The sequence below is a fragment of the Magallana gigas genome, chromosome 9, assembly GCF_963853765.1.
Source record: "Magallana gigas chromosome 9, xbMagGiga1.1, whole genome shotgun sequence".
In the NCBI taxonomy this organism is placed as follows: Eukaryota; Metazoa; Mollusca; class Bivalvia; order Ostreida; family Ostreidae; genus Magallana; species Magallana gigas.
In genome coordinates this window covers 6,903,541-6,929,009 of record NC_088861.1, presented here as the reverse complement: position 1 = coordinate 6,929,009, position 25,469 = coordinate 6,903,541, and the positions used below count along the sequence as shown (strand labels likewise).

The 25,469-nt window shown below is 36.1% G+C and overlaps 1 protein-coding gene across 3 annotated transcripts in view; it reads left to right on the top strand.

Annotated features, from left to right (window-relative positions):
* The window catches only part of LOC105347671 (cilia and flagella-associated protein 47), a 32,787-nt gene that overhangs the window by 1,726 nt on the left and 5,592 nt on the right, over positions 1-25,469 (top strand). The window contains exons 4-57 of one of the 3 annotated variants that reach the window (XM_034479295.2): positions 112-158; positions 282-510; positions 694-863; positions 1,095-1,237; positions 1,612-1,872; positions 2,180-2,338; positions 2,725-2,929; positions 3,315-3,467; positions 3,749-3,852; positions 4,164-4,246; positions 4,531-4,731; positions 5,050-5,162; positions 5,578-5,711; positions 5,851-5,961; positions 6,279-6,409; positions 6,665-6,787; positions 7,147-7,356; positions 7,555-7,623; positions 7,914-8,093; positions 8,413-8,694; positions 8,969-8,983; positions 10,055-10,262; positions 10,688-10,886; positions 11,566-11,657; positions 12,085-12,217; positions 12,466-12,565; positions 12,897-13,071; positions 13,206-13,458; positions 13,781-14,008; positions 14,324-14,546; positions 14,786-14,981; positions 15,375-15,472; positions 15,807-15,923; positions 16,210-16,344; positions 16,461-16,724; positions 16,998-17,015; positions 18,075-18,345; positions 18,582-18,833; positions 19,159-19,298; positions 19,685-19,807; positions 20,395-20,518; positions 20,801-20,997; positions 21,239-21,382; positions 21,582-21,700; positions 21,818-21,872; positions 21,965-22,113; positions 22,435-22,582; positions 22,783-22,958; positions 23,193-23,300; positions 23,444-23,660; positions 23,781-23,937; positions 24,167-24,395; positions 24,549-24,817; positions 25,106-25,277. In XM_034479295.2, coding sequence (XP_034335186.2) covers positions 112-158; positions 282-510; positions 694-863; positions 1,095-1,237; positions 1,612-1,872; positions 2,180-2,338; positions 2,725-2,929; positions 3,315-3,467; positions 3,749-3,852; positions 4,164-4,246; positions 4,531-4,731; positions 5,050-5,162; positions 5,578-5,711; positions 5,851-5,961; positions 6,279-6,409; positions 6,665-6,787; positions 7,147-7,356; positions 7,555-7,623; positions 7,914-8,093; positions 8,413-8,694; positions 8,969-8,983; positions 10,055-10,262; positions 10,688-10,886; positions 11,566-11,657; positions 12,085-12,217; positions 12,466-12,565; positions 12,897-13,071; positions 13,206-13,458; positions 13,781-14,008; positions 14,324-14,546; positions 14,786-14,981; positions 15,375-15,472; positions 15,807-15,923; positions 16,210-16,344; positions 16,461-16,724; positions 16,998-17,015; positions 18,075-18,345; positions 18,582-18,833; positions 19,159-19,298; positions 19,685-19,807; positions 20,395-20,518; positions 20,801-20,997; positions 21,239-21,382; positions 21,582-21,700; positions 21,818-21,872; positions 21,965-22,113; positions 22,435-22,582; positions 22,783-22,958; positions 23,193-23,300; positions 23,444-23,660; positions 23,781-23,937; positions 24,167-24,395; positions 24,549-24,817; positions 25,106-25,277 — 8,612 coding nt within the window. The remainder of the gene's footprint in view (positions 1-111; positions 159-281; positions 511-693; positions 864-1,094; positions 1,238-1,611; positions 1,873-2,179; positions 2,339-2,724; positions 2,930-3,314; positions 3,468-3,748; positions 3,853-4,163; positions 4,247-4,530; positions 4,732-5,049; positions 5,163-5,577; positions 5,712-5,850; positions 5,962-6,278; positions 6,410-6,664; positions 6,788-7,146; positions 7,357-7,554; positions 7,624-7,913; positions 8,094-8,412; positions 8,695-8,968; positions 8,984-10,054; positions 10,263-10,687; positions 10,887-11,565; positions 11,658-12,084; positions 12,218-12,465; positions 12,566-12,896; positions 13,072-13,205; positions 13,459-13,780; positions 14,009-14,323; positions 14,547-14,785; positions 14,982-15,374; positions 15,473-15,806; positions 15,924-16,209; positions 16,345-16,460; positions 16,725-16,997; positions 17,016-18,074; positions 18,346-18,581; positions 18,834-19,158; positions 19,299-19,684; positions 19,808-20,394; positions 20,519-20,800; positions 20,998-21,238; positions 21,383-21,581; positions 21,701-21,817; positions 21,873-21,964; positions 22,114-22,434; positions 22,583-22,782; positions 22,959-23,192; positions 23,301-23,443; positions 23,661-23,780; positions 23,938-24,166; positions 24,396-24,548; positions 24,818-25,105; positions 25,278-25,469) is intronic. The other 2 variants (XM_034479296.2, XM_034479297.2) reach the window with 2 other exon arrangements.

Here is a 25,469-nt window from a genome sequence, read left to right as displayed (position 1 = left end):
GTCTTCATTGCTCATATTCATTAAGCAGTAATCATTTAAAATTTATCGGTACTCTTATTTCAAAAAAAAATTTAAAAAAAATTGATATTTACGATTTTGCACCTTTTTCAGGTTGAGTATGTAACAAAGGAAGCGGGAAAAATTGATGAAGTAATCAAGTAAGTTTATTTTTATTTGATCATTTTTTTCAAAAATCAGAATAGCATAATGCAATATAATCATTTAACCAAACAAAGCTTGAATATACTCGTTTTAATATGTTTGAAACTGTTGGATTTTAGAGTAAAACTAGAAGGACAAGACACAAAATCATTACATGTTCGAGGAGTTCTGGTGGACAGGGCAATAGAGGTTCTCTCCCTTGAGACAGAGGAACAACTGGGCTGTGTTCAGTTCGGAGAGGCATACTATGGCTCCGATAAGACAGAATGCGCGATTTTGTTTAACAATGGCCCAGAGCCTGTCAACTTTGTTGCAGTATTAGATGAGGATGCTATTGCACAAGAAATGGTGAGCAGTGTTAATCATGGATGTATTTGTTATATTAAAAAACAATTCGAAGGTGTAGTATATATAAAATGAATACGTAGTTACTACTGTTAGAGCACAAGGATTTAGTGACAATCCCATATATTACAATGATCCCAGTATATTAAATGATAGAGTAGTAAACTTAAATTTGGACTCCTTCAGGGTGTGGATTTGACTCGAAGCACTGATGTTGCCCTCGCTGACGAGATGACGGGGGGAGAGCGGGCCCAGGGCAGCACCAACGTCATCACCTCCCTTATCACTGCCATTCCAAACCAAGGGGTCCTCAAGCCTTTTGAGAAAATCCCCGTATTCTTCAGATTCAGTCCAAGGTAAAACATACACATTTTGAAATCTAAAAAAAAAATGATTAGAACTACAAACAGGTAAAATAAAATTGGCTGTGCTTCATATCAATGTTTAAAAAGGACCATTTAATAAACTTATGATTTGTCTTAATGTTTTGAAATAGGATTTTCAAAGGTTATTGAACAGTCAGTAAAATATTTTAAACTGAAGCTTGTTTTTAAAATACTGGAAGTTATTTTCAAAATCTGTTACAGGTGGAATGCTTCAAAGGAAGGATGGAAAAGCCAAGTGGCTCCTCCTCCAAGGAAGGACTTTGCCTTGTTCATGAGGATACAGATCATAGGATCAAGCAACTTGTCTGATAGCAAGAGATCAGGATCTATGAACACCAAAGATGGTATTTTAGCTTTATTTTGATAATTGTCATTACAATTCAATAATACATGTATTAAAGTGAATTACTGTGGATCAACTTTTATTCACTTTGACCTAATTTCGTAATTAATCAGAAAAAAACCCTGGTGCAATATGCCATTTTTTTGCCACTAGCTGAGCCTATTTTGAAAAATTCATATAAATATGAGATGCAGTACTGATTCCCAACAGAAAAATTTCACGATAACATTAATCTCATGCTAACTAAAGTTGATTTTACAATATATATTCAAAAGTTATAGCAGATAATTATAGTAATTGTTTTATTTAAAAAAAAGTATTGACCATGATGCATACATGAAGTTTACAGTTGAATGCATGCTTTTACATTTATAGGGTCAATGGTAGAAGTAGCCATGACAGGAACAGCCCTACCCGTCCTTTTGTCCATCTCTCCATCTTACAAGTTTAACTTTGGAGAGTGTCCCGTGGGGGAACATGCAGATGTATTGTGTACAATCAAAAACGAGTCGAATGTTTTGCCAGCCATCTTTCAGTTCCGAAAGATAGCCCATTTTCTTACTCATCCCCCCAATGGAAAAATTCCACCAGGGCAGAGCCAGGATGTTATTTTTTCGTTTTCACCAAATCAGATAGGTATGTCACAATTTACATTTCAATAAAACTAACTATGAAATTTATTCCAAAATTTTTTTTACAATTTTGATAGAATGTTTTTCTTTTATTCTTTAACTCTTTTTGAATGTCCGTGTACTTTTAAAATGGTGGATATAAAATGTCATGAATTAATGAGAGGAAATTGAAAATATTAATGATTTTGCACTCTTGACACATATACATACCTTGCAGACTATGATTGAGTAAACCATCTTTCCAATATTGATGTTAAAATTTGTGTGTATTTTTAATGTGGAAATAAATTATTCTATATCTTTTACCTCAGGCACATTTAAACCCAAGCAACTGTTGGATGTGATTGGTCATGTAGCGGACAATCAGAATCCGACCATTTCACACCTACAGGTCATCCACACTTATCCGATTCTGTTTTGTGGATCCAGCGACCCAATACCTGTGGATAGGAAGGCCAGGTTTAATCCAGGTAAAAAATTAATTAAAGATCTTCATATTATTAAGTTTTGTTGCGCTTTCATATGTATTGGTCTTATCAGTTGCTTGAGCTGAATTCACAATTGCAAAGGTCAAGAATTCAAATATACTTGTTTGATTATGCAGTAATTTGTTATGTAACTTGAACCTTTTTTAAATAGTGAAGTGGTATGGCACAATCGTTGAGGCCTTATCTTAAAATTAATTGACTTTGGATTTTAGAAAAAAAATGCTATCTCACCTTGAAAAATTTGATCATTATATAACATTTAGATAAGAAAATTAAAAGAAATCAAGTGCTTGTAAAGATATATTTCCCAGTCAACAACTTTAAGAAAAGAAGCAGGCGTCTAAAATCTGTTGTGACTTTCCTTATAGGCCTCACTCCCTATATCTCCAATGAGGTTGGAATGTTTGCGGAAACCAAAATGTCTAAACTAAACGGCAGCCCAAGAAATGCAGTGGCCGGGGGTCACAAGACTCAGATGCATAGGGTGGGTTACTACGAGGAGGACCCCGAGGCCAAAGTGGCGTTTCCGAACGATCGGGCACAGAGCATCCGGCCAGAGCATGACAAATACAAGTAAGTCTAGAGGGGCAGAAATCAGAAGAATTAAAGCATAAAATTAGAGCAATCCTTTAAAGTCACCCAAGAAGTAATGTAAACATGTCTGTTCATTTTTGCCCTAGCTTTATTTTTATCCTCTCAGCACACACCTTCAATTTGTCTCATTCAGATGCAAACTTAGAAAACTAACTCATTAAATATCAGAATTTGAAAACTGACTGTTGGCAATTTGAAATAAAAAGTTCACTGATGCCAGAGGGAAAAAAAAATAACAGGGGGCAAATTCAACCAGTGTGTATGTTAAGTAGAGAAGTCAATCAATATTAACTGAATTAATATTTATCACTTCCGTGCTGTAGATATGCTCTGTGACTTATGACTATTTTTCTTTATTGTGCAGGACGATTTTCACAAAGAGTGACAGACACGTGTACCGGGATCCCGACTACATGTTGACGGAAGAGGAGGGTCAGATCAAACACTCGCACCGTGACAGCTACGTCATGATGCTGAGGGAGATGAGGCAGAAACGGATGAACCGTATCAAGTCCAGGTAACTCAACCGTGTCACGCCGATACGTTTTCTTTCCGTCAACTTTTAAAACAAAATTTATTATTGATATTTTATTTTTAATTTCCTTCTTTTTTTTTTTTTAATTTACTTCATTTTTTCTTAAATATACAAGTGAAAACACAATTTCAAGGTACACCAGGTACAAAAAAAACCCACACCCATATACACACAATGTATCAGCACCAACTTTATTTTGTTATGTGTGTAATAAAATACTTGGGTCAAAATGGACTGACTTTTTCTTGCATTTAAATTTGTAGGGAATTCAAAGTCACCAACAACAGTGTGGATATTGGGATCAAATCTGCCGCCGGTTTAAGACCCAAAATGCTTAAACAGCAGGAAATTCAACCTGATCCAGAGAGTAAGTAAATTACATGCATTCAAGACAATTAATTAAGTTTTTTGTTTAATTAAGTTGTTTAATCAATGAGTGAAAAAATCACACCCATTCCCCTGAAACTTTAAAGAAGCTAGTAACTTATACATAGTACATTTGGTATGAGAAAAAAACTTTTACTTTTATCACATAAATTATATATCTGTGATTTAACAAAGGCGTTTAAAATTTAGACTCTCACTTAAAGAACTTAAAAAATATGTAGATAATGTTTTTATGAGTTTTGCAATGTTTAAATGAGTTTGTTTGTATGTTTGATTTGTTGTTTATTTTAGCTCCCCGTCCTCCCAATGCTGATTTCAGACTGCTCAGTTCCAAAGAACTCAGTGAAGCTGAGAAGGAAACTAGTGCCAAACCGGTATGTACAGTTATCTCCCTTAACACATCCAATCGTTTGAAAATATTTTAAGGTAGCATCATCCCACTAATAAGAGAGGTAACTCTCACTGGGAACGATCCTCATTATTGCTTTAAAGGTGTCCTGACATTGTATGCATTTTAACTGCAGATAGTTTTTTCTTTTGGAAATTGAATACTGTAATTACTTATGAACGCAAATTTATTTTTTAGCGTTACCAGAAATGTTTATGCAACTTTTATTATTAAGGGGTTGATATACAACTTGGATGTAATGATTTGCAGGTATGTGAGGGGCTGAATGCTCTTCCCACAACCAAGGTAGAAAAGGCAGACTGCTCAAAATGGCTGTCTCCTCAGCAGCTCCATCAAGTGGTGATAGGGCCCGCAACTCTGGACTTTGATAAAGTTTGTCTCCGATCGGTGGTCACCAGAAACCTCAGCATTATCAATAACTTGGATCAGTACATTCACATTGTGGCAGAGGTAAGGTCAAGATGATCCAAAAATACTGTAAATTTAGAATAATTCGTGTGTATGATGTTTGGCAGAAATTAAATTTCCACCAAATAAGCATAGATTTAAAAAAGCATATTTCTGATTGTATTTATTAACATACATACATTCATAACATTAAGCAATATACTTGATTAATTGGAAACCATTTTCCGCCAAAAAACCAAAATAGAATACACAGTTAAACGTAATACTCTTACAGCACATTACCAAGAATATTGTGTATTCCGTGTACGTCATGATTTAATGTATGGTGCTAAATATATAATGTATTTTTTTTCTGAGCAGATTGATTGTCGTGAATTGCGTCAGAGTAGTCCTCTCTCACAAGTGGTACCTCCCAAGTCGAAGGCCAATCTACCCATTGTGTTTGAATCCAATGTCAAAGGCAATTTTCAAAGGTGATCAATTAACTTTCTATTTACGCATGCTGTTTACTGTTATGGGACTCTATTAAAAAATTAAAAATCATAATAAGTAAAAATATCTACAATATAAATGTACTTCTTTTGAGAAATGTCATGAATATTTGTAAATATACACACATAAGATTTCTTTTTTTGTATATATGTAGTTTCACAATTCACTCCTACTTATAGTGCTGAAATAGCACAATATTAATATTACAAATTATGATTAATACCTTGGTATTCTCCGTTGAAAATCACACATTATCTACATGTTAGACCAGAACAAAATAATAGAAACCTAGATTATTTACATATATCCAGGTAATATTGTTGAGTTTTATTGACAATATACAATGTATTTAGAGCACGGTATGAATTTTGAATACCCCATTGCATTTGTTTGTAGGTCTGTATCGTATACAGTAAATGGATTTTACAAACATCATGTTACCGTGGTAGCAGAGGTTGTTGCAGTGTCATTGGAACTCTCCACAGAAGAACTGGTTCTCTACCCCTCCTATGGCATGCCTGCGGAAGCTGGTGAGAATGCACTACCAATATTTGTTAAATCTATGTATATTCCTCCAAAAGGAGCCGCCTATATAATAAAACTTTGCAAGTTGAAATTTGATAAAATATTTGTAAATTGGCTCCAGTAAACACTAAGTTTCTTCTGTAGGCCTGAGAGGAGTGATTACATTGAAGAACACCCTGAACTACCCTGCAGAGTTCACCTGGGCTCCGAACCTTGGGGAGAAGGGGACTGCTTTCTCCATCAGACCTGCTACTGGTAAGACCAAAAAAAAAAAAGATAATTGATATTGAGTTCCTCAGGCCCAAAATATATGATATTGCAATTGAAAATTAAGTTTAAATTATTTGTAAAGGGGAATAACTCATATCCTTAAAATTATAAAAATGATGTATTCCCCCTTTTCAATATGGCAATAAAATTAATCAGTAAGGTAGCATTTGATACAATGCAGCAATGCCTGAGAAACAAAACTTAAATCAATTTTTATATGTGTAAGTTTTTTTTTCATTACATCATTCACTGTATGTCTGTAGAATGAACAGCTTTTCATCTATGTCTGGTTTTGTTTACAGGGACAGTAGACGCCTACAAGGATCTGGACTGTGAGGTGGTGTGGCACCCCTCATACCTGGCCCCCGAGGACGGGTCCTTTTCCCTGATGATTCACGGGGGACCCACCCTCCAGCTTCAATGCCGGGCAGAGGTTCTGACCAACACTCATCTTATCTTAAAGTCATTTTGCCTGTTCTTTTAAAACAAATATTTTATTAATTGTTTGAATACCAGGCACCTTGCAAAAATTGTGAAAAAAACCTTAAAATTATCCTGTATTGTTTGAAGAATTTGATAACAACCCCCTTTTCCCACCGAACCTTCACCCCTAAACTAATGTTATAAAATTAAGAAGAAAATAACCTTTAAACAATATTTAAATAATTGTTGTTTTTTTGTGTGACAGCTGGGAAACACGAGTGTTCAGTTTGTGGAGAGGAGAGTGATGTTTGGTCAGACACCAATCAACATCACCACCACCAGGACAGCTCTACTGGCCAACACGGGACAGACACACGCCTACTTCCAGGTAAGTAGACAACTAGGATAAAGGAACGCATCAACACATTAACGTGGATAGGTTAGATTAATAGTGTTAAGTCATCCAGTCTGGTTGAATGTACCTGATTATTTTCTTAGAGGCAAAAACACATGCTCTAATTATTAAGTTAAAAGGTAATTTGTTGAAGTAAGTATTGTGTGTATGAGAAAGAAGGTTTTACAATAAGTTTCTAAAAAAAGCGCCACAATAATTTACCAAAAAAAATTATTATTATTTGCGTGAAAGTGAACAGTTACATGGGGGGTTTGTGTGCAATTAAATTAATCAACGAAAACAAAATAGTGATCAATGAATGATGTAATTTTTTTCACAAATGAATTGAATAGGTTCTGGACCCTAACCCCTTCCCTGGACTGGCAGTGAGCCCCATCCATGGAGTGGTGCCTGTGGGAGGACATGCAGAACTGAAGGTCCAGTTGACCCCCAGCGCTATTCTGAAGTTTGACACCAAAATACAGGTGGCCATTAAAGGAGGAAAAACTCTGGAGCTAAGAATGGGTGGCAATGTGGAACCACCTACTGTGGATATTGATGTGGTAAGGATTAAGTGGAAAATGGAAATTTATTGACATAAATAGAAAAGTGTTGAATTAATGTACTGATTGTGCATATATAAAGTGACCTTTTGACTGAATATCCTCAAATTACTAATATTATGCTCTTAGCAGATAATTATTTAAGATGATTTGAAACATAAAGATTTACGGATTATTTAAAATTGTCTCTTTCTGCAGGCTACATTTGATTTCAATGGTGTATACTGTGGATCTGGGTCAACCATCACCTTCAAACTGAGAAATCAGGTAAGAGTTACTGCCCTTAATGATTCTCATCTCTTGATACAGATGAAATATTTTTTCTTTGTTTATAAATTTTCTCTCCTTGTAACACCTGAAACAGTTTTAAAGAAATGCTTACATAAGCTTCCAAAATCTAGAATCAGAGCCGTAAGAATTATATTTGTTTCTTCATTTGACAGTGTAATTGCAATTTTTCACATAAACATTTTGCTCTTTTGAAAATGGTTCTAAGAAATTCCTGAAAAATATGTTCATTAGTCATAAATAATGTTCCTTTGATTATAATCAATCAGGCTGTGACAAAGAGTAAGCTTGAGTTTGATCTGACGAGATTCCGGGACTTCACTCTCAATTTTCCCGGCTACCAGACACAGGACGACTACAGCTACCAGCTGCTGAACCCTGGGATGTTTACCGTTACCATGGCACCAGAGGAAACCATTGAGGGCGAGCTGATCTTTATGCCTACAGAGGTAACGGAATATTGCGATTTTACATTAGAAGGCTGTTTCCTTTCTCTAAAAGTCTTCTATAAACAAAATATGCTTCCGTTTTTAAATCTAATTCATAAAATTAAAAAAAACACAATTTTGAATTAAGCAATTTCCTTGTTCAAGACCTACAGACATATTATTCAAGAATGAATAAGTTTTAGATGCAGGATAGTTGCAAAGAGTCATATTGGCTCTCTTGGTTTTAACATAACTTTTACAAAAGAATATTCATACAGAGCATTGTCTGAGATTGGGGCACTTTAAGGATGTTACTGATGGACTAACGTTTTGTTTGTAGGTGGCAGCCTATGACTTTGTGATGCCAGTCATCATCAATCAGATCGGTGCCCCCTCCCCGGCCCCCACCCCCTTCCCCCCGACTCCAGCCCCCTCCAATAAGAACAGTCTGCAACATATCATTAATCCCCGCCCACAACCCCCACAAGTTGCCACCCCACGCAAGCATGTGATCGCCACGGCACTGAGACAACCTCTTCAGCTGTCGAACAATAAAATTGAGTTTTCTCTTCCGTCGACATTTGAAGATCCTACTGCATCAACAGGCATGGGCGTTACTAAGGTAATTTCTTGTAATGTTTGAAAAAAAAATTGTTTGTTACTTTAAAATCACATTTGAATAGAAGTTTCCTAACAGATTTTTTAAATTTTTATTTTGTGTCACTTTGACTGCAATGTTTTGTTTCATTCAAAATTTTGAATACCTATATGTTGATGATGTGTATTTTATTCCACCTTTTTTGTTTTCACTTTAGTTCAGTTTTCACTTTTATAGAAATATTTTTTAAAAATTATTATCAGTAGTATTTTATGAATTTTATTGTTTTTGATTACAGTTTAAAATGATTGAGGTAATTAGATATACCAGCTGTATGCAATTCTATGCTTTCCAGATTTCTTTTCATTGGGCTATCATGCATGCATACATATGTATATTGTCTTCTGTATATTCAAACTTGTATCATATTTTTTTTCTTCACTTATAATTGAAGTCACAAACTGGAGCTTTTGTATACATTTATGTTTTTGATATATCTTTTTGGAATTTTTAATTATTTATTTATAAGACTTACCTTAATCATTGTTTTTGTAATGTTGAAGCTGCATGATTTTCTCTCTTTACTTAAAAAAATATCCTTATTTAAAAATAAATATGAAAGCTTTGGTTTTTGTATTCAGTTACAAACAACATCTATTATGGATGGTGACGGTATGATTTTATTTTTCTGGAGTTATTTTCTTTGGGTTGTTTATATCACAACAATACATCATTCCTCAACGGAACTTACTACCAGAATATAATTAAATAAGTTATCATATTTCCTATTTGTGTTCACAAGAATCAAACATTTTTTACTTCAGTCCCTTATATTACTCTAGGAAACTGGTGGTTTCCTTTCTATTTAATTTTCCTCATTGAAAATTAGGTTCAGTAAACCTTTTCTAGATTTGATACCCATTTAGCCTTTACATTTGTTGGCTAGTTAGATTTTTATCATGATATCTTTGCATGTTATCAGTTTCCTTAAATATATATGTTTAAGGTCAAAATTTTTCCTTTCAGATTTTAATATAGGCAGTGATAAGTCAAAAATAAAATGAAAACATTTGAAAAAAATGCAATAACTCAGGGCTCATAAAGTTTTCTCATTTTAATTTGACATGTGACAATTTTGTAGTTCTATATACTGACCCCTGGTATATTATTTTGAATTTCTGTATCATTAAATATTTATTTCGCCTATATTGTTATAGATTTACAAGATAACAAATTTAAAGTCTAAAAATATAAATTATTTTGTGTTTTGTCTTTTGATGATTTATATATTATTAAAGATGCATGTGAACAGGAAATAATAAATATATATTGGTTAGAGATGAAACTTAATGAATATAATGACATTGATTTCTATTTTATTCAGGGTACAATTTTGGTCAACAACAGCGACAAACCCTTAAAATGGATGTTTAATCTGTCAGAGAAATGTGAGGCCCTAGATGAGGGGATCTTTAAGTTTACACACCCCTCTGGGGTCCCCTTTGTAGTGATGAGTGGAGAGGAAAGCAAAGGAATTGAAGGAACCCTGGAACCTGGGAAAACCCAGCAGATCTCTGTAATCTTCTGTCCAAGTATGTATTCCAAATTCTAATACATCACAATATCATACACAATTATCATTGAAGCTGTCATATGTTTCAGGGTTATTTTGGCATCAAACAATTTTGGTGAATTTTATTTACTAAGGAATTTTGAAATATATTAGCACTTTAAATTTGGAGAGATTCTTCTTCATTATATTTTAATGTAATAGATTTTGAAACTTCTTTTTTTGGCGTATTAATTAAATTCCTCAAAAAAAGCCAATTTTTGAAAATTTTATTAATCCTAGTTAAAAAACAGTTTTAACTGCTCATGAACTGGTAAATTACGAAATTAACAGTATTTTGATGAGTATGCAAACTGGAACGCACATTTTCATAAGAAATCAGTACTGGTAGATTACCCTATACATTTATCTGTCATTGAACTTAATAACTTTGTCTGTTTTCTACAGAAAAACCAGGGAAACATGAGTGTGTGATCCCGATCTACATCAATGACGACACACAGAAGCCCTACCAGTACCTGCAGGTGGTCGGAGAAATGAAGTCGCCCCGGATCTGGTTTGACCCCCTCGCCATAGTGATGACCCCTGTTCCTCTTCTGACAGAAGTCTGCACAGAGTTCACTGTCCTGGCTTCTCAGTACACTAAGTGAGTATACAACCAAAGACCTTAACAGGAATTAGGTATTTTTGACATATAAGTATTGGTTCATAATACTAGTTATGTACTTATTTAAAAAGCTGAAAACATTAATCTTTTCTTTATGAAATTTTCAGTGGGTCAAGAGATCATATTGTATATAACATCATAATGTTCATCACAAGAGCTTATAATTGACTGATGTATTATATGATGTATTACCGGCATATATCGTAAGCTAATACACGGCATATATCGTAAGCTAATACACGGCATATATTGTAAGCTAATACACGGCATATATCGTAAGCTAATACACGGCATATATCGTAAGCTAATACACGGCATATATAGTAAGCTAATACACGGCATATATTGTAAGCTAATACGCGGCATATATCGTAAGCTAATACACAGCATATATCGTAAGCTAATACACGGCATATATCGTAAGCTAATACACGGCATATATCGTAAGCTAATGCGCTTCATGAAATTTGTTATTGTGAAGTGTCATATTTAAACCACGTACTACAGAACATTTCTGCTCTCCTGATGATAATGTGTTGAACAAATTGCATGGTGTTCATCATAAGATTATTATATTAAATTGTGCATAAATTTTGATTGATCTAATGATAATTCAGGTCTTGATAATTAACAAAATTGACCTTGACCTTTCAAATAGGGCGTCCAACATCACAGTGGAAGTACCGGAGGTGGAGAGTGAGGACGGGAGCATCATCACCCCCCTAACGGTCAGCTGGCCCGAGGGATCAAGTAAGGCCCCACACTGCTCTCATATAGTCAACACTGTTTAGGCAAATACTCATCTTTAGTTTCTCAGGCTATAAACTTCAAAAATACTATGCATTAGGCAGATATTTTATATTTAAAAAAAGATTTGCAAAGGGGAATAACTCAATTTTCACCTTTTTTCTTAATTTTTGAAATACGAATGATGTAATGGTGCCTGAGAAACTTAACATTTGACATAACCATGATAAAACTTTATCATTATCTTGAACAATTAATGTTTTTGTTAGAGAATATGGAAAAAATAGAAAGTAGTAAATATTATATCATAATTGCAAAACATGTTATAATCAGTATAATTTGATAAAGAACAATTAATTCTGAGCAACAAACACACATTTTTGATTAGTTTTTATGTCCGGTTGTGACTTGATCTTTATATCTATTACAGGTGTGATCAAGCCGTGTAATGGAGATGACGGACAGATTGAGCCATGCGCTTTGTCCTGTAGGATTGTCTTCTCCAGTCCCAAACCTGTCTCCTTCTGCCAGCCCGTCAATTTCATTGATGACAGTGGTACAATGTAAGTCATTATGGGACTCATTATTTTGATAACAATAAAAGTTCCTTTACAATGCTTTGTTGTGGTACATAAAACCTTTAGTGAATAACCCTTACTTAAATTTGTCATTTTGGGGGGGGGGGTATCCTAATGAATCATAATATATAAATTATCATTTATTGATTTTATTAAAGAAACAGCAAAAACTGTAATATTTGATTATGTTTATTATTGTTTAAATTTTAAGTATTTCTTTCTGTTTTTCGCAGCTTTAAGCTGATGGTGACAGCAACGGCTGACAACTGTCTGTTGACCTGCTACCCATTCCTAGCTCTCCATAGAACCGACTACCAAATTGTGTGTGAACAGGTAAATAATCAAAGTATTGAAAGTATTCAATGTAACTACTCAATATGACACAATCAAAATATGGAAGTTGGAATTATGACACATATGATAAAATACGAGTCCTGAATGTATTCAATGAAACTATAACAAAATCATAGTAATTGGGAGTGTTTACCGTCATTGAAAAGCATTTGGACTTGTGGTAAGTTAAAGTACTAAATTTACCAAGTATATGTGTGAATAAATCAAAACAATGAAGATATGAAAATTCAACTTACAATCTTAATTAACTGTGTAAAATGAAATTGGTATAAAGCATTCAAGATTGTAACTCTGTGAATGAATATTTCAGGGTGCATCCCCAAAAGGCAGAAAAGTCGTAATGGCCAAAGACAACCAGAATGGTGGGGAGGCCGTTTTTATTCCCTGTGCCTCGCCCCAGCACACTAGCCGACCTTCAACCAGTGCAACAAGTTCAAACTTTCAGATATCGTCCTCTAGCTATGAGTCTTCTGCGAGTGTAACAGGTATGATACAGAAAATGTTAAGATTAAAAGATGAAATATATTGTGTGGATACTTCTTTATCAGTTTTGTGAGTATTTTTCAGTCATTTATTGGCTGTAAGCTTATTTCAAACATCAAATTCCTCCTTTGTTTAGATTCAACAGATGAGAGCACTCCACTGAACCGTGAAGGAGCCATGAATAAGCCTCCATCTGGATCAGAACACAATGTCAGTCGAGGTCAAATGGACCTAGCCTCAAGGTCACTGGGATCAGCCATGTTCCCTGATGAGGACACAGAGGAGGGGATATTTCACATGGAGGTTCTGTTGGCAGTCCAGAGGTGGTTCTCCTCTCAGGGTTGGCCCGGGGGACAATTCCCCATCATCATACCCCACTCACTGCGCTGGTGAGCACAGACAATTTGTTCATGCAGTAAATTTTGAAAAAAGATGTAAATCTAAATATCTTCAGTCAGTCTCAATGACTGTATATACTTTGCATAAGTGGTACATTTTTGAAACTGGAAAGCTCTTAATACAGAAGACTAAGATATAACTTAAACTGGAAATGATAAACAAAAGGGAAAAGCATGTAATATTGGCATAAAGATGATCTTGATAACAGCAGCAGTGGCAGCTTAATTTCTTCCTCATCCAAATTATAGACGTAGAGCTATGCTTTTTTTTGGCATGAATTTATCTCAGAATTCAATTCAATCTTTTTTTCAGTGGTATAAGCAGGAAACCGATCACTGACGACTCCCCAAAGGCCGCCAAGGCAGGGAGCTGGGACACCAACAACCTGAAGAAGGAGTTCAAGACCATCTATGACATGATCAGTAATCTGAGTGGCCGTCCAGTCCCTGGGATCCCCATCAACTCGCCCCTCCCCTCTGACCCCATAGAGAGGGTCAAGCAGATCTACTGGCAACACGCTACACTTCTGACCTTTTTGAGGTAAAATGTTTGTCAAAATCATAGCTTTTCAAAAAGATGTACAGCATCTTTAGCCATTGCAGTATTATTTTTATATCATTCATGCTATTTTATACAAGTATGATAATTATAATAAATGTTTCATGGAAACAAAAATTAAGATCCTCAAGGATTCATTTATCTTCCCTAATTTTGTGTGTCTCATATTTCAAACATTTTAAAGTTTGTTTTTAACATGGCCTGAAGAAAAGCTAGGCAACATATGTGTTATATAATCTTGAATTTTCTTGTTGAATCTGATGAAAAATACCATAAATTTTTTTGTTCAAATTGCAGATGCCAGGGAGCTTGTGTAGCCTCCGTCAAGCCCGAGTACCTCCTGGAGCCACGGGATTACCACCTCTGGAAACAGATGCAAAAGCAACTGAAGCTAGAACTGGCAAAACAAGGGGAAGTAAATCAGGCCAACAAGATGGAGGAAGAAGAAGAGCTCGAGGAGGACGTGTTTGAGGCGGTGTCTAAGCGCTCCTGGACCGACGTCCTATTACAGCTCCTCAAGGTAACGGATGGAGCTGTGTTACATGTCAGCATCACACTGTGGAATCATTAGATTTCAGGGTGGCTGAATTTTAGTCGATTCTATTGGTACCCCTTACCTTCAAATTCATATCCCCACATAAATTCATGTCATAGTCTTTATTCTATATACATGCAAGTGTGTGTAAAATTATATCCCTACGAACCTTTGAAAGATTGACAATACAGAAAAATGTATGATGTATGGTGTTTTTTTTGCAGACCCTTATTTTAGCCAAGGTGACCCCCCGCTCCCTAAAGAACACCCCCTCACCGGACAAGAACATTGACCTGCCCAGCATTAACCAGGACCCCCTGAGCTCCAACATCTACAGTGTGGGAGAGAGGATCATCCTTTCCTGGCTCAACCATCACTACGAGACTTACAGGGAAAGAATCTGGACAGGATGTTCAAAAGGTTTGTAATTTGTTTGATAATATAGAACTAAAAATATAGGTATATTCCTTTTTTTGAAAAGAATAGTCCCCATGGATGTTAAAAAAAAAGAAAGAAGACAAACCAACAAATTTCGATGTGATGTTCAATAGGGTTACTTAGATATTTCATAATGTAGAACAAAAAACTTATTTATGTTCATTTTTTAAGGGAAAAAATAAAAAAAATTGTTTTGAAACTTTCTACTATTTGAAGATTTGCAGGAATTCTCTTCTATAAAATAAATCACCTTTGCTCATTCTTTAAAATATGAGCAGATAGGAATACTTTGTCATTTTTGGAAAACAGTCATAATTTCGGACATATTCCCTGGTTGATAGACTTATTTCTTATGGGTGTATTTTTTTTTCCTAGGTGGTGTACCTCCCTCCAGGTGGATTGTCAACTACGACTTTGATCTGTTGGATGGCCTGGTCATTGGAGCTGTGTTAGGGGCACACATGCCATTCCTGGTGGGTGGAATGTTGTTAATTCCTATACTTAAACGCGAGGAATTAATATCGGCTCAGAATTAAAGGAAGCATCCCTCAGAGATTTTTAAATATTGCTTTTATTATTCTGTCAGTTTTGAAATTTTAAAAATCTCAACAATAACTCAGCACTTGCAAATTTATATTCTCGTGATTTTGATATAAAAAGATGGAATCACAAAATTATGTACTAGCTTGCTTAAAATAAGGATTCCATATAATCAACTTGCACACAGAAAAATATTTGATTGAAAATTTTATAAATCCAGTTTAAAACACCTAATAGTATGATGTATTTTTATTTTTATGTACATAGATAAAGACCCACCTGCAGGATATGTACACTCACCCCTCTACTGCTGAACAATGTCTCCACAACGCCCTCAAAATCGTCAACGCCATGAGATATGTAGGCGTCGACTATGATATTCAGGTATTTAGAGACATCTTTACTTCTGTAACCCCATCCTTATGAATCAAATCTCAATGTTAGTAATTTTCTTTTCTCTAGGTTGCCATTCTAAAAACTTTAATGTCTAAGGTTTCGAATTTTAATTCTAGGCAAAGAACATTTCTGCTGTTGCCAGTTTATTTTCTTGATTTTAAATTCGTATGCAGTGTAGTTTAGACATTAAGAACTCTAAGTATTCCCTATAATTCTCAATGATAATTGCCAATGTTTGCTTGTAAACATTATTTACATCATGTTTTACTTGCAGGCCATAGACATCACAGATCCGAACCCCATCGCTCTGCTGATGCTGTGTGTTCATCTCTATCAGAAGATCCCACAGTTCCTGCCAAAAGCAACAGTCGAGTTTTCTGGTCGCCTCCATACCACAGTCTGTAGACAGGTACAGTACTCTCCACAAGTTGTCAAGTCCACAGATCGGGCTGTGAGGGTCATAAGAAATAGAAAATCTGCAGGTCATTTTTGAAGTCTCATTCCTCGTTTCTCCTTTCACTCCAGGTTAAACTTAGTAACCCAAGCGGCAAACCTCTACAATACCAAGTTCTGGTGGCGGGCCACGATGCCAGAGATTTCTGTGTCCCCAAGGGTGACCAGGTGACCATCCCCCCAAAGTCTACCCTCCACCTGAACGTGGAGTTCACGAGCCGCTTCCTGAGACCCGCCGAGGCCATTCTCGTGCTCGTCGGTAGAAGGCATGGATCTGCAGTTGGTTCAACTTTGACCTTTAACCTTCGAACTCAGATTGACAACATTACTCCAAAGGTATGTGAATTTTTCATTTATAGTTTTTTTTTCTTTGTATTATCATCATTTTTTGTTGCTTGGAATTTGAGGTGTTGGATTTGTAACCGGGGAAGTTTTAATTTTCATGAATCATATCCTTTATAATCAAGAAATGCAGTTGAGGGGGTGGTTATTGTATTTTTAAGGGTAATGAATGTAAACTTGTTTCAGTGGTATAATTGCCTGCCTTTTCCATGCTTTATTTATGATTTTAGTTTTGCAATCATCTCTTACATGTTGTTTTGTTTCCAGCATTTACATAAGTCTCAGGTACATGTATACATATTTGCACAATTTACCCAGTTTGTGCTAACATCAATGATCCACTCTTCTCTAGCTTGAAAAAAAAATCTAATATTTTAAATTCCTAGTGCTGGAATATTATAAGGGTTCAATGTATTTAAAAAAAAAGGTATATTCTATCCCACTACCCTCAATGCTTTGTTGAATTACTGTAGATGTGTGCTGACCAATTTAAGAGAACTATTCTTACCCTACAGATGAGAGAATAACTTATTATACTAAAAAATGTTGTCATCCAATCCCATCACTTAATGAAACAAAAATCCCATGATGTTCTGTAACATGTAATTGATCTTTCATTATTTAGAATTAACTATACCTAGCAAATTTACAAAGGTTGAACCATTATCCCTACATTAATGGCATGATACGATGAAAACTTATCAATTTCTTAACACAATGATACCTGATAAATGTCCCACACATATTATTAAATTATTAAGGATATTGCAATTAGTACAAGTAAACGATACATTCTTAAATGTTTATACATGTATAATGTACTGTTAGATGTTATAAAATGTTTTAAAATAAGATCATCTTGAAATGGAAGGGCACCTTGCTTGTTATATCATTCACATCCATTATTGAAGTTTCATACAAACATGTACACACACAAACAATGCACTCATTCATCAATTGTTAATTCATGTCAACACTTTCATAGAGTAATATTCACACATAAGGATTGTATTCATCAATTGTTAATTCACATCAAAACTTTCATACAGTATACCCATAAACATTGTGTCCATCATTTGTTTTATTAACAACATTCATAATCAATTTTTGTTAACCATTAACAAACAGTGAAATAATGTGTTTATTGATTTTAATATGAATTTTTTGGAGTAGTCAAATTAGGTAGATTAAACCTTGTACAAAGAAAACAAATCCTACAGTACATTGAACCTTAAGTAGTACTTAGCTTTATAATCACTTTCTGTGTAACTACAATATTTTTCATTCATTTGACAAATAAGAGAAAACATTCCTTCGATTCAACTCATCTTTCCTCCATTACAGCATGTCATCAAAACAGAGTCCCCCTGCTACGAATTGGAGAGGATTCCCCTGAAGGTCACGAACCCGTTTGATGAGGGTGGGGAGTTCCGTGTAGTGTTAGTAGAAGCCAGTGCCGACCTCCTGGATCCAAACAAGCCGGCCAACCTGATGAAACCGAAGGAGAAGAGGCGCAGAAAGATTAGGGCCAGGGTGGACCATGGAATCAAGCGGCCAGAAACACCGCCAACTCCCCCACCACCGAGACAAGAGGACTCCTTCTTTAAGAAAGATGGTACGTCTGGTTTTAAGTTATTCAATTTCCCCCCCGAAAGGATACGACAAATAAAAAGGTGGGGGGGAGGATAATTAAAATATACCCATATAGATGCAAAATGAATTAGTTGTGGTATACTCATATGTATCAAATATATCAAGTAAGCTATAATGGCAGGTGTTAAGTAATTCTACCAGCTTTTAAAAAGAGACTTGTCATGTTTTTCCATTCATTTTTGTTCCTTCTATCTCCAGAACCTCCATTAATGAGTGCATTCTACAGCCCAGTAGCAAGTCTGTATTTGGAAGCGCATGACTCAGCTAACATAGAAATTCATTTTCTGCCCTTCAATATTGGAGAGCGCCAGTGCTCCATCATCTTCCTGAATGAGACAATTGGAGAGTTTCTGTACTCCATTGAGGCCACCGCCACTCTACCACTACCGTCAGAAGTACCATTTGTCCGCACACCACATAGTGTCCGCATCACTAGTGCTGCTGCTGCAGGTTTGAAATTTTTAAATAATTTCATTTGAGTTTCTGCAATTTTGCCAGTATTTACTCACTGGATTAACATGTTCAAGACATGCTATATATTATTTAAAAGGTTAAATTTACCATTATCACATTTTGCCCACTGGAAATAAAATGTAATTTTGGGAGGAAGTTAAGGTCACTTAAAATCTTGTATAAAATCTAGAACTATAACCCATTTTAAATTGACCTGCTTTCCAGTTTGTCATAAAATGTGAGGGAATAATGAGAACCCCATCAACTATGCCACAATTAAACTTTTAAGACAAGAGTGCATTAGTTCTTTTTAACCTCCCAGGTACTGGGCGTGGCCTGTTTGGAGGAGATGACAGGGTGGTTTACTGGAAGTGTGAGTCAGGGCAGACCCTGAAGGAGAGCATCCATGTACCAATCACAAACAAGGCCAAGGAGCGAGCCCTGCTCATGGCTGCTCAGCAGGTAAAGCCAATCACAGTCTACTGAAATACTGTAAACACACGTAAACATACCGGTACTGTAAACATATTATATTTAGCATGTGTATAATATTTGGCAAAAAATTGATTTTTCAACAGATATGTGTAGACATTATTTGGCGCAATGGAAATTTCTTTATTCTTACACATTACAATTGGCAATTTGCATGTACTTGATTTAGTAGAAGCCATGTTCTGCCAAAAATTGCTAAATTGAGGATTTACCACCAAATTTTTTATGTTTATAGAACTTGCAATGCAAAAACATGGTATCTATTGAAATGAGTTTAATCTAAATGTTTCATGCTTAGTTGTGGTTCAAAATATGATGCATATTAAAATAGTACAAAGATAACTTCGTTTTTACAGCGCATGTCAGATAAAGAGCTACACCGGCGTCTGGTCACCGGAACCATCAACACGTGTAGCGTGACGGCCAAAACTGTCACCATGCTCTCCACCAATGCTCAGAAGAGTATCACTCAGGCCAAGGTATGGCTACTGTTTGAAAAACGTTACTATAAATTCCTACCGTTAATTAAATGGGAGAAATTAATTAAGCGAGAAGCACACCACAATGATTTTAAAATCTCGCTTTTTTTTCCTGAAAATATGTTAACTCTATAAAACTACGAGCAAACTCCCATGTATGCGATTTTATTTTTCTGCAAAACGGCAGATTAAGTGAAGTCTACAGTGTGGCGGCAAAATGATAAAGTGAGAAGTGGTGAAAAGCACAATGCATTGATAATAATTTGATAAATATTATAATATAGACAATTTGATGAGGATGACTATATAGATTTGTGTAATTCATTGACAAAAAATTGTGTTCTAAGCAAAATGCAATTGCCGGTAATTGTTCTACCCTGACAATGAGCCAAACACTTCGTGAGGAGCAGTTGCTTTTGTATATTTGCAATGAATAGGTCTCAAATCAATGAAATCATCCAGACCTCTTGCACATTAAGCAATCTCCCTACTAATGAGCCACTGCAGTGTTTAACAAAACATTAATTTGTATGTGATACCCTATTGTGAATTGTGATGATACATACTATCTTTCCTCTTTTTTGAAGACCAAATCTCCTCAAGGTTATACCTACAAGGTGAAATGGGACTCTGAGTTTTACAAGCTTCCCGAAAAGATTGTTGTTCCTCCCCCTCTACAGAGGTCTAGCAGTGCCCCAGTCTCCAACAATGGTACGTCTGACTTACTGTGAAATCACTGAAATTCGTGAATTCTTTGATACCTGATCTCATCCAAGAATTTACATCTGCAACAAATTTTGAAACTCAATTTTTGTTCATTCATGAAATTATGTACACACAAACCTGTAAAAAAAAAACCTGGCAATTCGCAAATTTAAATCATTCCACAGTATTTCTTGAAAACCACATTTCCACCAGAAAAGAAGTAATATTGACAGGTGTTTACTAGTAGTTTAACAATGGTTGATTGTATAATTTTGTCTGGTTTTGCAGGTAAAGATTCCTGTGTTGAATTGCCCATACAATTCACAGCCAAGGATCCAGGGCACTACCCCTGTCAGATAGAGTTATGTGCCCCTGATGACGTGCGTGTCTACAAGGTGGAGTGCACGGTTAATCCAGAGGGCAGCACTGCAGAGCTTGAATTCAAGGCTCCCGTCCATCAGTCGGTCACACAGGAAATTCCCATCGTAAGTTTACTGGAACCTCCAAATTGCCTTCGAATGTGATTTTTTCAAAATGCAATCAAAGTGATTTATAATTTGACACAAAAAAATACTTAACAAAACTTTGAAAAGAATCATGACTTCTTAACTGAGAATCAATGATACTAATGGCAAAAAACATTTAATTAAGTAAAAAAATAAAAATCATCAGTGCTCCATATACCAGATTATTAGATTAATTAATGATCTGATTGTTAATCCACAGGCCAACATGACCAACCATGACTGGCCCCTAAGAGCTGCCATTCAGGGCCCTGGCTTCTTTGGACCTCCTATGGTTCTGGCCAAGGCATACAACACCACTAAGTATCCGCTGGTGTTCAAGCCCCAGAATGAGACCATTGTCCAGGTCAGATCCAATATAAAACAGGGTTTTTTTCCAGAAAAATTACTTTATATTATTAATAAAGATAAATTTTTTTGTTGGATCCAATCAAACTTACAAGTTTTGAAAATTGAATTATTTAACGTTAAAAATGGGGCTATAGTCTATAGGCTAACCAGAATTGATATGAAATAAACTAGTCCTGTGTCTTTTGTATCTGCAGGGAAAACTGGTTCTCTCCAACACGGAGGATGGGACTGACCATGTATTCCACCTGTGTGGTAAACCCCAGAAACCTCTAGCTCTGGACCATGTGGTCATCAGGTGTGAGGCCAAAAAGGGGTAAGTCTCTCTCTCTCTCTCTCTCTCTCTCTCTCTCTCTCTCTCTCTCTCTCTCAGAACAAACAATATTGATAATTTAAACTAAAGCAGACTTATTTTTTTTCTTTATAATTACAGAGTCCAACACATTCTGTCTGTTCCTAATGTGACAAAGAAGAAGCTATGTTACAAGGTAGGATATCAAGTGAAGACCAAGGGAGTGGTACTGATTGCAGTACAGCTGGTACATGTATTTGTATGTATATATCTTGATCTATGTTATAGGTGGAATCTGACTTCTCCTTTGTGAGTGGTAACAATTCCCTGACCGTTTTACCAGGACAGACCGGGACCTATGGCATGGACATCACCCCCAGCAGGAGGGGTGTGTACAAAGGACTCATTGCATTCATCGCCAGCAAGAACCCTGTCGTGTGAGTATATCTGTATTTATGTTACTTTACTGATGGAATGGGAGTGACAATAGGATGGAGGTTAGGTCTGTAATTGAACAGATATCATCTAACTTATTCTTAAACACCCTTAATTCTTCCTATTAATTATCTCAGTTTTCTTTTGGATGATGTAAATATATATATATTACAATTACTGTGAGGTTAATACATGTAATATGATTATAGCGAAGTTGACATTGTGATGACATTAAAGTTGATATATGATTACATTGAGGTTGATATTACAATTACAGTGAGGTTGATATTATGATTACATTGAGGTTGATATTACGATTACAGTGAGGTTGACAGTGATGGTGATGAAATCCCCGATGAGGAGGATGAGGAGAGCAGGAAGTACTATGGTTACAGGGTGTGGTACTCCCTGGAGATCCACGTCAAGCCCAGTCCACCTGAGAGGATCATGGCTGTCGAGTGCTGTTGCCAGGTAAGAAACTGTCAAAACATGTATTAAATTTATGAGTTTTCTTTTCAACAGAAGTGTTCAATTTCTGAACACGTGTAATATGTTGCAACACTGTTCAAACTTTGTTTAATTTTTGATTCAATATATCAAATTCATATTTGCTGATTAGATAGGTGTTTTTGGTGTTCAGATCTGTAACACTTTGTTTTCTGATTTTGCAGAAGAAGGCTGTGCTGGAGGTCATTGTAAGAAACCCGACCCCTGAGGATATCACGCTGGAGGTCACCATTGAGGGGCGTGACCTTAAGGGCAAGGATTCCATTACACTGAAGGCTGGGGAGAAAGATGTGTACACTCTGACATATGCCCCTGCAGTTGTAGGAAAACACAGAGGAAGGTAGGGGGATGAAGTTAATCTGTGCATCTCTTCAAAAGGCTTAAAAGATTGCTATATATTCCCAGATACATATAATGACATACCTCAAACAAACAATTGTATAAGGCTTGAAATAAATAAGCTTGACACTGATATTGTCACATGTTTGTATATAATATTATGTGCAAGTGTAATCATGTGTTGTTTTATTCAAAATCATCACAAAATAACCTGATTTATGATTTTATCTTTCAGTTTGATATTTTACCATAAGAGTGTTGGAGAGTTTTGGTACGATCTCCGACTGAAGGCAGACCCTCCACCCCCCACCACTCTGCCTCACATGGAGTGTGACCTCGGAAGGTAAAATATATTTCAAGGTCTTCAAAGGTCGACTAAAAATCAGATTACAAAAACCTGGTATTATGTTAAAATTCCTTGAGGTAAATATCAAATGCAATTTAATATTTTTGAAATTGAACATATCTTTCTGATTTATAATTTAGATGGACAAAGCAGATAATAGTACTTAGCAACCCTACTGATGAATTACTCGAACTGACACCAACTATTTCCAACTCCAATAACTTCTCCCTGGAGCGAGATAATGAGCGGCCCCTTGTGCTTAGGCCTCATTCTGAGATTGAGGTTCCCATACATTTTATGCCCTCTACATTAGGTCAAGGTGACCATTTGGCCAAGGTCATCTTCCACAGTGAACAGGTAAATATACATATCAGATGATTGTACCTGTTGAGTTGGCTTATTGAATACCGGTAATCATAAATATCTTAGCAGGATTCAAAATTGCTTATGCATTACTCTTTATATTTGGATTATCAGCTTGGGGAGTGGGTGTTTGTGGCCTCAGGGACAGGTTTGTTACCCCAGCCCCAGGAACCAGTCAGTGTGTACACAGAGGCGGGCTCAAACACCACCATGATCATCCCCTTCCGAAACCCCATGGACCATGCTGTCTTAGTGGACGTCTCCTTGAAAGGTCAGTGCCACTGTTGTCTGCAGGATCTTAACAAAACGGAATGACTTAAATAATTTTAATGGAAATAACATAATACATGTAGCTTAATAGCTACAGAGAGAGAGAGAGAGAGAGAGAGAGAGAGAGAGAGAGAGAGAGAGAGAGAGAGAGAGAGAGAGAGAGAGAGTTATTCAATAAATAAAATCGATTGGCATCCTAAGTTACTAATATCAATGTTTTACTCTTGTAGACACTAGTATAGCCATGGAGCAGATACTGAACAGTTACCCAACTCCTGATGCAGCCTTCTGCCTCCTACTGAAACAGAACAGCACTATCAGGGTGGGTCCCAAGTCCACCCTGGATATCCCTGTCTGCTTCGCTCCCACAGAGATGACAAAGTATGAGGCTCTGTGCTCAGTCATTGTGAGAAAGGAAGATGGCAGCAGATGGCAGTATGCTCCAAAAGACAGCGAGGGGTAATTGAAGTTTTGCTAACAGTTTAAAAACTTTTAATTAAAAAAAAAAAGATTGATACTTTTTGTATATTAAGCAAGACACTGAGACATATATTGTTTTATGATTTTGATCATGATCTTGCTTTTCAAATTCCAATTTAATTTGAACTTTAGATACCAGTTGTCAGTCACAGGAAATGAAGGAATAAAGGAAATAAGATGGCTGTATCCAATCCAGGGAATTCCAGAGTCCAAGCCCATCAAGGATTCGCAGGGGGCTGTGGTGGAATGTAAAGCCCGTGACAGACTGGAAGAGAGGCTAGAGGTCACCTTGTCTGGAGTGGCCCCCTCATCCTCTGGACCCCACAAGTCTGTCCTGACCCGCTCCATTACCCCCAAAGGAAGCAGTACCAACATCTCCGACGGAATCGTTGTGGGAGAAAGTAAGAGACACTGCCTTAAAAGTTTTCAATAAGAGGCACTGCCTAAACAAGAAGAAATACTTAGTTGTAAACTTACCCCACTATTACCCAAAATTATCAAATTGCTCAACTCTGTCCTCAACTCAAATCCATAAAAAAAGTGCATAAATTTGAGGTCAAAACTCAGACTTCGGGCTAAGTATTGACCTGAGGAAAGTTGGTGGCAGTGGGGCCTCCTGATATTGCTTGCTGATTCACACATTGACATTAGCTGGTGTCTTATTAATTTAATTTTCTTGTTATTTCCAGCACTGGCTACAGCCAATGAGTTTGAGTATGAGTTGAACTTCGGTGATCGGGATTCCCAGGAAAACCTCCAGAACTCGGTGGCCCTGACGCTGATACGAGCGCGCAGAGAAGAGGTTTCTGGACTAGTAGTGCTGGTCTTTAATGTGGTGTTTGCTCCTTTCAAAGCAATGAGGTAAGACAGCAAAGCTTCATTATTCTAATAAAAGAAAAAATTCAGAAATGTGGCATAAAGAAATTTCATGACTTTGCTTGTTATGTGTTGTAAATGATAACTGTGATTCATTATTCATAAGGGATGTTGAATTTGATTGGGTAAGAGGTACTCATGAAATCTACAAAAAACTAAGCCCTGACATATATTAAA